Source organism: Halictus rubicundus, unplaced genomic scaffold, assembly GCF_050948215.1.
Source record: "Halictus rubicundus isolate RS-2024b unplaced genomic scaffold, iyHalRubi1_principal scaffold0255, whole genome shotgun sequence".
In the NCBI taxonomy this organism is placed as follows: Eukaryota; Metazoa; Arthropoda; class Insecta; order Hymenoptera; family Halictidae; genus Halictus; species Halictus rubicundus.
The window spans coordinates 218024-230569 of NW_027488796.1; the positions used below are offsets into that span (position 1 = coordinate 218024).

Below are 12546 nucleotides of genomic sequence, written 5' to 3' on the forward strand. Positions count from 1 at the left end.
TAGGATAGAGGATAGTATAGGATAGAGGATAGGATAGGATAGAGGATAGGATAAAATAGAGGCTAGGATAGGATAGAGGATCGGATAGAGGATAGGATAGGATAGAGGATAGGATTGGAAAGAGGGTACGATAGGATAGAGGAGAGGATAGGATAGAGGATAGGATAGGATAGAGGATAGGATAGAATAGGATAGAGGATAGGATAGGATAGAGGATAGGATAGGATAGAGGATAGGATAGGATAGAGGATAGGATAGGATAGAGGATAGGATAGGATAGAGGATAGGATAGGATAGAGGATAGAATTGGATAGATGATAGGATAGGATAGAGGATCGGATAGAGGATAGGATAGGATAGAGGATGGTATAGAGGGTAGGACAGAGGATAGGATAGGATAGAGTATAGGATAGGATACGATAGAGGATAGGATAGATGATAGGATAGGATAGAGGATAGGATAGGATAGAGGATAGGATAGGATAGAGGATAGGATAGGGTAGAGGATAGGATAGGATAGAGGATAGGATAGGATAGAGGATAGGATAGGATAGAGGATAGGATAGGATAGAGGATAGGATAGGATAGAGGATAGGATAGGATAGAGGGTAGGATGGAGGATAGGATAGAGGATAGGATAGAGGATAGGATAGGATAGGGGATAGGATAGGATAGAGGATCGGATAGAGGATAGGATAGATGATAGGATAGGATAGAGGATAGGATAGGATAGAGGATAGGATAGGATAGAGGATAGGATAGGATAGAGGATAGGATAGGATAGAGGATAGGATGGAGGATAGGATAGAGGATAGGATAGAGGATAGGATAGGATAGAGGATAGGATAGGATAGAGGATAGGATAGGATAGAGGATAGGATAGGATAGAGGATAGGATAGGATAGAGGATAGGATAGGATAGAGGATAGGATAGGATAGAGGATAGGATTGGATAGAGGATATAATGGGATAGAGGATAGGATAGGATAGAGGATAGGATAGGATAGAGGATAGGATAGGATAGTGGATAGGATAGGATAGAGGATAGGATAGGATAGAGGAAAGGATAGGATAGAGGATCGGATAGAGGATAGGATAGGATAGAGGATAGGATAGGAAAGAGGGTAGGATAGGATAGCGGAGAGGATATGATAGAGGATAGGATAGGATAGAGGATAGGTTATAATAGAGGATAGGATAGGAGAGAGGTTCGGATAGAGGATAGGATAGGAGAGAGGATAGGATGGGATAGAGGATAGGATAAGATAGAGGATAGGATGGGATAGAGGATAGGATAGGATAGAGGATAGGATAGGATATATGAGAGGATAGGATAGAGGATAGGATAGGATAGAGGATAGGATAGGATAGAGGATAGGATAGGATAGAGGATAGGATAGGATAGAGGATAGGATAGGATAGAGGATAGGATAGGATAGAGGATAGGATAAAATAGAGCCTAGGATAGGACAGAGGATCGGATAGAGGATAGGATAGGATAGAAGATAGGATAGGATAGAGGATAGGATAGGAGAGAGGATCGGATAGAGGATAGGATAGGAGAGAGGATGGGATAGGATAGAGGATAGGATAGGATAGAGGATAGGATGGGATAGAGGACAGGTTAGGATAGAGGATAGGATAGGATATATGATAGGATAGGATAGAGGATAGTATATGATAGAGGATAGGATAGGATAGAGGATAGGATAAAATAGAGGCTAGGATAGGATAGAGGATCGGATAGAGGATAGGATAGGATAGAGGATAGGATTGGAAAGAGGGTAGGATAGGATAGAGTATAGGATAGGATAGAGGAAACGATAGGATAGAGGATCGGATAGAGGATAGGATAGGATAGAGGATAGGATAGGAAAGAGGGTAGGCTAGGATAGAGGAGAGGATAGAATAGAGGATAGGATAGGAAAGAGGGTAGGATAGGATAGAGGAGAGGATAGGATAGAGTATAGGATAGGATAGAGGATAGGATAGGATAGAGGATAGGATAGTATAGAGGATAGGATAGGAGAGAGGATCGGATAGAGGATAGGATAGGAGAGAGGATAGGGTAGGATAGAGGATAGGATAGGATAGAGGATAGGATGGGATAGAGGATAGGATAGGATAGAGGATAGGATAGGATATATGATAGGATAGGATAGAGGATAGGATAGGATAGAGGATAGGATAGGATAGAGGATAGGATAAAATAGAGGCTAGGATAGGATAGACGATCGGATAGAGGATAGGATAGGATAGAGGATAGGATAGGATAGAGGATAGGATTGGAAAGAGGGTAGGATAGGATAGAGGAGAGGATAGGATTGAGGATAGGATAGGATAGAGGATAGGATAGAATAGGATAGAGATAGGATAGGATAGGGGATAGGATAGGATAGAGGATAGGAAATAATAGAGGACAGGATAGGATAGAGGATCGGATAGAGGATAGGATACGAGAGAGGATAGGATAGGATACAGGATAGGATAGGATAGAGGATACGATAGTGGATTGGATATGATAGAGGATATTATAGAGGATAGAATAGATAGTGGATGATACTATAGGATAGAGGATAGGATATGATAGAGTAAACGATATTATACAGGATAGGATAGGGTAGAGGATTTGATGGAGGATAGGATAGGATAGAGGAGAGGATAGAGGCAGGATAGAGGATAGGATAGAAGATAGGATAGGATAGGGGATAGGATAGGATAGAGGCTAGGAAATAATAGAGGATAGGATAGGATAGAGGATCGGATAGAGGATAGGATAGGAGAGAGGATAGGATAGGAGAGAGGATAGGATAGGATAGAGGATAGGATAGGATAGAGGATAGGATAGGATAGAGGATAGGATAGGATAGAGGATAAGATAGTATAGAGGATAGGATAGGAGAGAGGATAGGATAGGATAGAGGATAGGATAGGATAGAGGATAGGATAGGATAGAGGATAGGATAGTATAGAGTATAGGATAGGATAGAGGATAGGATAGGATAGAGGATAGGATAGGATAGAGGATCGGATAGAGGATAGGATAGGATACAGGATAGGATAGGATAGATGATAGCATAGGATAGAGGATAGAATAGGATAGATGATAGGATAGGATAGAGGATCGGATGGAATGTTGGATAGGATAGAGGATAGGATAGAGGATAGAATAGAGGATAGGGTAGGATAGAGGATAGGATAGGATGGAGGATAGGATAGGATAGAGGATAGGATAGGATAGAGGATAGGATGGGATAGAGGATAGGATAGGATAGAGGATAGGATAGGTTAGAGGATAGGATAGGATAGTGGTTAGGATAGGATAGAGGATAGGATGGGATAGAGGATAGGATAGGATAGAGGATAGGATAGGTTAGAGGATAGGATAGGATAGTGGGTAGGATAGGATAGAGGATAGGATAGGATAGAGGAAACGATAGGATAGAGGATCGGATAGAGGATAGGATAGGATAGAGGAAACGATAGGATAGAGGATCGGATAGAGGATAGGATAGGATAGGATAGGATGGGATAGAGGATAGGATCGTATAGAGGATAGGATAGGATAGAGGATAGGATAGGAAAGGATAGGATGGGATAGAGGATAGGATCGGATAGAGGATAGGATAGGATAGAGGATAGGATAGGAAAGAGGGTAGGATAGGATAGAGGAGAGGATAGGATAGAGGATAGGATAGGATAGAGGATAGAATAGGATAGATGATAGGATAGGATAGAGGATCGGATAGAGGATAGGATAGGATAGAGGATAGGATAGGATAGAGGATAGGATAGTATAGAGTATAGGATAGGATAGAGGATAGGATAGGATAGAGGATAGGATAGGATAGAGGATCGGATAGAGGATAGGATAGGATACAGGATAGGATAGGATAGATGATAGCATAGGATAGAGGATAGAATAGGATAGATGATAGGATAGGATAGAGGATCGGATGGAATGTTGGATAGGATAGAGGATAGGATAGAGGATAGAATAGAGGATAGGATAGGATAGAGGATAGGATAGGATGGAGGATAGGATAGGATAGAGGATAGGATAGGATAGAGGATAGGATGGGATAGAGGATAGGATAGGATAGAGGATAGGATAGGTTAGAGGATAGGATAGGATAGTGGTTAGGATAGGATAGAGGATAGGATGGGATAGAGGATAGGATAGGATAGAGGATAGGATAGGTTAGAGGATAGGATAGGATAGTGGGTAGGATAGGATAGAGGATCGGATAGAGGATAGGATAGGAAAGTGGGTAGGGTAGGATAGAGGAGAGGATAGGATAGAGTATAGGATAGGCTAGAGGATAGGATAGGATAGAGGATAGGATAGTATTGAGGATAGGATAGGATAGAGGATAGGATAGGATAGAGGATAGGATAGTATAGAGGATAGGATAGGATAGAGGGTAGGATAGGATAGAGGATAGGATAGGATAGAGGATAGGATAGGATAAAGGATAGGTTATAATAGAGGATAGGATAGGATAGAGGATCGGATAGAGGATAGGATAGGATAGGATAGGATGGGATAGAGGATAGGATCGTATAGAGGATAGGATAGGATAGAGGATAGGATAGGAAAGGATAGGATGGGATAGAGGATAGGATCGGATAGAGGATAGGATAGGATAGAGGTTAGGATAGGAAAGAGGGTAGGATAGGATAGAGGAGAGGATAGGATAGAGGATAGGATAGGATAGAGGATAGGATAGGATAGAGGATAGGATATTATAGAGGATAGGATAGGATAGAGGATCGGATAGAGGATAGGATAGGATAGAGGATAGGATAGGATAGAGGATAGGATTGGAAAGAGGGTAGGATAGGATAGAGGAGAGGATAGGATAGAGGATAGGATAGGATAGAGGATAGGATAGAATAGGATAGAGATAGGATAGAATAGGGGATAGGATAGGATAGACGATAGGAAATAATAGAGGATAGGATAGGATAGAGGATAGGATAGGATAGAGGATAGGATAAAATAGAGGCTAGGATAGGATAGAGGATCGGATAGAGGATTGGATAGGATAGAGAATAGGATAGGATAGAGGATAGGATTGGAAAGAGGGTAGGATAGGATAGAGGAGAGGATAGGATAGAGGATAGGATAGGATAGAGGATAGAATAGGATAGATGATAGGATAGGATAGAGGATCGGATAGAGGATAGGATAGGATAGAGGTTGGTATAGAGGGTAGGATAGAGGATAGGATAGGATAGAGTATAGGATAGGATACGATACAGGATAGGATAGAGTATAGGATAGGATACGATAGAGGATAGGATAGATGATAGGATAGGATAGAGGATAGGATAGGATAGAGGATAGGATAGGATAGAGGATAGGATAGGATAGAGGATAGGATAGGATAGAGGATATGATAGGATAGAGGATAGGATAGGATAGAGGATAGGATAGGATAGAGGATATAATGGGATAGAGGATAGGATAGGATAGAGGATAGGATAGGATAGAGGATAGGATAGGATAGTGGATAGGATAGGATAGAGGATAGGATAGGATAGAGGAAAGGATAGGATAGAGGATCGGATAGAGGATAGGATAGGATAGAGGATAGGATAGGAAAGAGGGTAGGATAGGATAGAGGAGAGGATATGATAGAGGATAGGATAGGATAGACGATAGGTTATAATAGAGGATAGGATAGGAGAGAGGTTCGGATAGAGGATAGGATAGGAGAGAGGATAGGATAGGATAGAGGATAGGATAGGATAGAGGATAGGATGGGATAGAGGATAGGATAGGATAGAGGATAGGATAGGATATATGATAGGATAGGATAGAGGATAGGATAGGATAGAGGATAGGATAGGATAGAGGATAGGATAGGATAGAGGATAGGATAGGATAGAGGATGGGATAAAATAGAGCCTAGGATAGGACAGAGGATCGGATAGAGGATAGGATAGGATAGAGGATAGGATAGGATAGAGGATAGGATAGGATAGAGGATAGAATTGGATAGATGATAGGATAGGATAGAGGATCGGATAGAGGATAGGATAGGATAGAGGATGGTATAGAGGGTAGGATAGAGGATAGGATAGGATAGAGTATAGGATAGGATACGATAGAGGATAGGATAGATGATAGGATTGGATAGAGGATAGGATAGGATAGAGGATAGGATAGGATAGAGGATAGGATAGGATAGAGGATAGGATATGATAGAGGATAGGATAGGATAGGGTGGACGCGCCACTAGGTGACACGAATCTAGAGAGCTCCGCAAACTTACGAGGATTTTAGAGGTTTTAGCGAACGTATATATATAGAAGTGATACCGGTGGAAGGGCTAATAACCCGAAACGAGGTGGAATATAAATTATAAGTGAGGACAGTGAGAAAATATACGAAAAGTGTGTTAGAAGAGAGAGAAGGACTGTTGGCCCACGTGGCGACAGTTCAACAGTATAGGAGCCCTGTAAGAGGGAAGGAGGGAACTCAAAGGAAAAATATTGATTGGGGAAGGTGCGCGACCGCGGCAGGAGTTTTCCGAGCTTTGAATCGGGAAAATCGGTGCGTGGATTGCGAATATATTAAGGTTTTACAGTCTAAGAGTAACGGCCACGCGGTTTGAGAACGGCCACGAACTATAGAGAGTGAAGAGTGTAAACTCTGTGCAAGAGAGGGCGCCACAGGAGGGCAACCGTAGGCAGAAGGATAAAGAGCTGACTAGAGGGGCAAACTCGCATGGGATCCGGTACAGCGAGCTGATTGGCCAATCGGGAAAGAGCAGCCAATCGCAACAAAGGAGCGAGTTTAGTATAGCAAAAGACTGGATATAAGAATATTAGTAGGATTAGCTATAATATTAATAGAATTAGACCTAGGTTAAGCAACATTAATAATAGGAGGATAATTAGTAACATTTTAGCGTAATTGTAAATAATTTAGAATAGATTAAATGTGCTAAGAAGGGTACAGCGACAATAAAAGTATTAATATTAAGTAGTAGTATAGTGCAAGTGTTTAGGTTTTAGTTTTAGCTAGATAGTAATACTGGTTTTAGTGATATTATCAGTAAAATAGGATAGGGGTAGGATTAAGATTTAGGACTTAGGAATAACGATCAGGTTAAGAAATAAAAGAAAGAGGAAAGAAATAATTACAAAATATGATTCGGCACAGCCCGAAAAAACAAAGCGATAAGGGAGGGGGGGATAGTAACAAGGGAGGGGGGGAAATGGAGGTATTCTTAACTCCGGACGCCCCCAGAAAAATGGAGAAAATGGGGAAAAACGTAAAAAGCGGACCGTTCGTGTACTTAGGGGAGAAATTGGCGGAAAAAAGGGACAGGACTAGCGGAAACGAAACAGATACGGACTCGATAGACTCGAGATCGTGTGAAGGACTAAGAATAACAAGAAGTAAAAGGAAAAAGGTGGTAGAAAAACGGGAAATAGTAAGCATGGAACCGATAGTTCATATAAGCGATTCGGGTGCTGAGGAGGAAACATACAGAAAAGGAGAGGAGGGAGATGTGTTCGAGGAGATCAAGGAACTGGAACACCTCCTGAGGAAAACTAGGAACTCCACGAGAGAGGTAAGGGGATACACGATAGAAAATAGTGAACTTCTCAGGGCAAACATTGTGAATCATGCTGCACAAGCGGATAGACAACTAGAGGCAGCTTTGACGAGAGTCATAAGTATTGGATTAAGGGTGGAAAATCAAAAGCTAAAAAAGGCACTACAGATAAGGGAGCAGGGGACGCAAAGTTCCCCTTGTCTCGAGAATAGGGGAAAGATGGGGGAAGGAAATATGGACAGAAAGCATAGGGAATATAGGCAACAAAGGAAGAGCAGAACGAAACAGTGGGAAACAGACGGGAGGGAGGATGAAACAGAAGGAGAAGAGGGACAAAGGGGGGTAGATAGGACAGAGACGGAAAAAGAGGGGACGAGTATGGAAGGAAATAAGGAAGTTAATGAAAAAGGGGAGAGCAACTGGGTGGTGGTGAACAGAAACAAGAATAGAGGGGGAAAATCAGTTAGGAGCAGCAAGGGAAATGAGGAAGAGGGGGTAGAGAAAGCGAGAAGAGAAAAAGAGGAGAAGGGGGAGAAAAGGAAGCCTCCGGTAGGACCAAAAAATGAGGCAGTAATAGTCAAAGCGACGGAAAATAGGACATTTGCAGACCTTTTCAAACAAATAAAGGATAAGGCGGGAAACAAGATAGAGGGGATACAAACTGTGAGGAAATCAAGGGGAGGGGACCTTATAATAGAGATGGAGAAGGGACGCGAGGGGGTAAATCTGGAGAAAGCGGTAAAGGAGGTCCTAGGGGAAGAACACAAAATTAAAAGAGTGGCACCAAAAATTTTTTACGAGGTAAGGGACATTGACCCGACATTGGAACGGGAAGAGGTAAGGAACGAAATTGCCAAGGCGCTACAAATTGAAAATAGCGAAATAGAGGTAAAAACAGTCCGTTTTGGATACGGAGGAACGAAAACTGCGATAATAACAGTTCCAACGGGGATGTTAGAGAAAATAGGCGAAGAAAATAAAGTGAGGGTAGGGTACACGGCATGTAAAATGAGGAGAACGCAGAACCTCGTGAGATGCTTTAAATGCCACGACTTCGGGCATCTATCATATAACTGCAAGTTGGAAATACAGGGGAAAGAACTCTGCAGAAGATGTGGCAAAGTAGGACACCAAATCAACGGATGTGAGGCGATTAAAAGCTGCATCCTTTGCATTAGAGCTGGCATTCCTGCGGTAAAGGCGGAACATGTGGCGGGAGCAGCGGGATGCCCGCAATATAAAAAATATGTGTTGGGGCTGGCAGAGGGTAAAAATTAATAAATATGGATATTTTACAGATAAATTTAAACCATTGCCGACTTGCGCATTACTTGCTAATGCAAACAGCAATTGACCTAAATGCGAATATAGTATTAATAGCGGAGCCACTTTTTAATCCGGGAAACTGGATCTATTCGAAAAAGGGGACCGCCGCTATATGGACCTGCGACTTGAAGGGAAAGAAAAGACTAGAGGACGGAGACGTGATAGATGAAGATTTCGTAGCAATAAAAATTAATAAAGAAACTTATATAAGTATATATTTATCTCCAAACATGTCAACTGACGAATATGCTTACAGGCTTAGTATATTATCAGAATTCATCAGCAAGGAAAGAAGAAAGGGGAGGAGCATCTGCGTTGGAGGAGATTTCAACGCAAAATCACCGAGCTGGGGGTCCAAGGAGCAAAATGACAAAGGGAGTATCCTGCTGGACAGATTTCTCGAGTGGGGCCTGACACCGATCAAACCGGAGGGGGGTCATACTTACGAAAGGGGACAAGTAAAGTCAAATCTTGACTTCATTGCAGTGACGAGGGACCTGACAAGGGACAGGGAAACCGTAACAAATATAATAGACGTGGAGTCAGCCTCCGATCACAAATATTTATTGACAAAAATAAGGATGGTAAGTAAAGAGGTAGTTGAAGATATTAATGCATGTGTTTTCAGATGGAGGGTGACGAAAGCCGGCTTAGAAAAAAGCATAGAAATAGCAGACGAAATTTGGAGAGAGAAAAGACTGATAACTCAAGAAAAGTATCGAGAAGAGGAAGAAAAAAAATTCCTAGGTGCGCTCCCCGAAATATGTGAGAGAGCTTTCGAAAAAATAAAAACGGGAGAAGGAAAAAAGAAAAAGGCAAATATATGGTGGAACGATGAAATAAGAGAACAAAGGAGCAAAACAAACAATCTAAGAAGAAAAGTGCAAAGATACAGGAAAAAAGGAAAACGGGACATGGAGGAAATAATAAATTTCTTATATAAGAAAAGTAAAAGAGTACTTCAAAGACTCATAGCGAAGGAAAAAGAGAGAAAATGGAAGGAACTATGCGAGACAATAAATAAAGACCCATGGGGAAAACCCTACAAAACGGTGATTAGGCAAGTCAAACCCGACACACCCCCGGTAAATATATCAACGGAAATGGCTAAGGAAGTATTAAAGGAACTGTTCCCCTCAGACGGGGGAAAGGAGGCGGCAAACGAAAGAGAAGAAAATACGAGGAATAGAGAAGGGGAAAGGGGTGAAATGAGAGAGATGAACCAAGAGGTAAGGGAAGAGAGAGAGAGAGAAAGAGAAGAAATACCCAGGATAACGATGGAAGAAATTCTTAGAGCAGTTAAGAATCTAAAACCAAATAAGGCGGCGGGATTGGACGGGATGATTCCGGAGATAATAAAAAAATTAGCGGAGAGGAGACCGGATAGATTCCAGGCTCTGTTCAATGGAATTTTCGAAAGGGGGAGAATACCGGGAGAATGGAAGAAGGCCAGGACGATCCTCCTCAGAAAGCCGGGGAAAAATCCGGATGAACCCTCGGCGTACCGACCAATATGTGTAATAGACGCGATAGCGAAAATGATGGAATACATCACAAGAGATAGATTGGAGAAGGAAATGGGGAGGGAATCGTTTGACAAAAACCAATACGGATTTGTGAAAGGAAGGTCAACGGTCCACGCCATGACCAAGGTAGTAGAAGACGCATGGACAGCAACCGATAAACAGAGATTCGGGGTTATGATAGCTCTGGACGTCAGGAATGCTTTTAACACCCTAAGATGGGATACGATAATAGAGCAAATGAAAATGAGAGGTTTTAGTGACTATCTGACGAGGCTAATGCAGGATTATTTTAACGAAAGGACAATATGCTACAAAAATTCGGACGAAACAATTTGGAGAGAAATGAAAATGGGGGTTCCACAGGGGTCGGTATTGGGACCGTTTATGTGGAACTTGGTGTATGACGATCTCCTGAAAAGAGAAAACCCGGAAATGACCAGCAAATATGCTTTTGCGGATGACATAATTATTACGATACAAGCATCAACGATTAATGGATTAAGGAAGAGGATTGAGAGAGTCGTAGAAGATACGAGGAAATGGATGAAGACAAAAGGACTATCCCTTGCGGAACAAAAAACGGAGATTATGCTGATGAATAAAAAAAAAATAGAGGGGGGGCTAGAAATCCGAATAGGTGGGACGAAAATAAAGCCGAGTCCGTTTTTAAAATATTTAGGAGTAACTTTTGACGAAAAGAAGAACTTTAAGAAACACATAGAGGACGCCACAAATAAGGCCATAAAGACGATGACTGTATTAAGCAGTCTAATGACAAATGGTAAAAGGACTAGCCAGGCTGTTAGAAGGCTATTCTATATGACGCTCGAAGCGATAGTTTTATATGGAGCCCCAGTATGGGCGGAAGGGGCCTTAGCAAACCGCAATAAAAACACATTAAGGAAAACTCAAAAATTGGGCCTGGGAAGGGTGGTGTCGGCATATAGGACTGTACCACAGGAAACGCTGTGTGTACTAGCAGGCATAACACCCTGGCATTTAAAAATCCAGGAAAGGAAACAGCTATTCCAGATTGAAAACCAAATATTAAAAGAGGAGAACATAGACAATATAAAAACCCTATGCAGAGAGGGGAGAAACCTAGGGACCATACACGAGATTCTGGAGGGCCTAAGATTGGAATTAGAGGAGGAAGAGGGTGAGGAAAGCCTTAAAAAATCCGTAAAAATTTGGATAAGGAGGAGGATGAAGGACATAACCGACATCTTATGGCAGAGGGAGTGGGAAAGGGAGGTGGTGGGCAGGTGGACGTACCGCCTAATCCCTAATATAGTTAAATGGAGAAAAAGGAAATACGGGCAATTGAGTTTTTACGTAACACAAGTACTAACCGGACATGGGGTTTTTAACACTTATAGGGAAAGAATAGGGAAATCGGAAACAGGGGAGTGCTGGTACCACCAGAATTGTCCGGATACCCCGGAGCATACTATAATAGATTGCGAGGAGTGGGAAGAAGAAAGGAGAGAGATGCTTGAAAGTATAAAAATAAGGAGAGATAGACTGACGATCGAAAAACTGATGGAAGAGAGCGTTAAAAAAGGAGAGAACTGGATAGCTTTTGAAGGATTTTGCAGAAGGGTAATGAAAAGGAAGGAGGAGGAAGAGAGAAGGAGGGAGAAGATGGCGGGAGAAACTCCCACTTTAAGAGATATCCAGGCGGACCTAGAGTCAGGAGATACGGAAAGAAGAAGGGATCTATAAATAACTATAAATATAAAATAAGTAATGAGGTGTAAATAAAGGAGAACAACGTAAAGAAGGAGGAATGATAGTTGTTTCTGTTTTCAGCTTCCCCGGAAAAGTCGGGTGCAGGGGAAGGGAGGGGGGGAGAGGGGGAGATGATGAGAGGGGAGCCCAGGGAAGAAGCCAGCAAGAAGGGACCAGAAACATCGAAGCTGCGGCACCCGGAAGCCTGTGTAAAAGCTGGAAAGCAGGTCCAGGCCGAGGAGGTCGCAGCAAGTATGGAGAAGGAAACTCCGAGCGGCAGAGGACAGTGCTCCCGGTATTATCTCTCCCCCAATCTCACCCTCCTTCCTCCCAGTCGGAGGACCACCCGACGTGTCCAGAGGGGGGCTGAGGCAGAAGCCAAAATAGGA

At 42.4% G+C, this 12546-nt stretch overlaps 1 protein-coding gene across 1 annotated transcript; it reads left to right on the forward strand.

The window, feature by feature from the left end:
- The first annotated feature begins 7229 nt into the window (after positions 1-7229).
- On the forward strand, positions 7230-12151 carry LOC143364090 (uncharacterized). The gene is made up of 6 exons (XM_076804596.1): positions 7230-8069; positions 8202-8768; positions 8873-9441; positions 9529-9781; positions 9845-11895; positions 11941-12151. The coding sequence occupies exons 1-6, from the start codon at positions 7230-7232 to the stop codon at positions 12149-12151; spliced, it is 4491 nt and encodes a 1496-aa protein (XP_076660711.1).
- The last annotated feature ends 395 nt before the right edge of the window (positions 12152-12546 follow it).

Coding starts and splice junctions, on each gene's coding strand:
- LOC143364090 (XM_076804596.1), top strand. CDS start 7,230: ATGGAGGTATTCTTAACTCCGGACGCCCCCAGAAAAATGGAGAAAATG. Junction 9,442..9,528: donor ACAAATATAATAGACGTGGA/GTCAGCCTCCGA, acceptor ATGTGTTTTCAG/ATGGAGGGTGACGAAAGCCG. Junction 11,896..11,940: donor ACTATAATAGATTGCGAGGA/GTGGGAAGAAGA, acceptor TATAAAAATAAG/GAGAGATAGACTGACGATCG.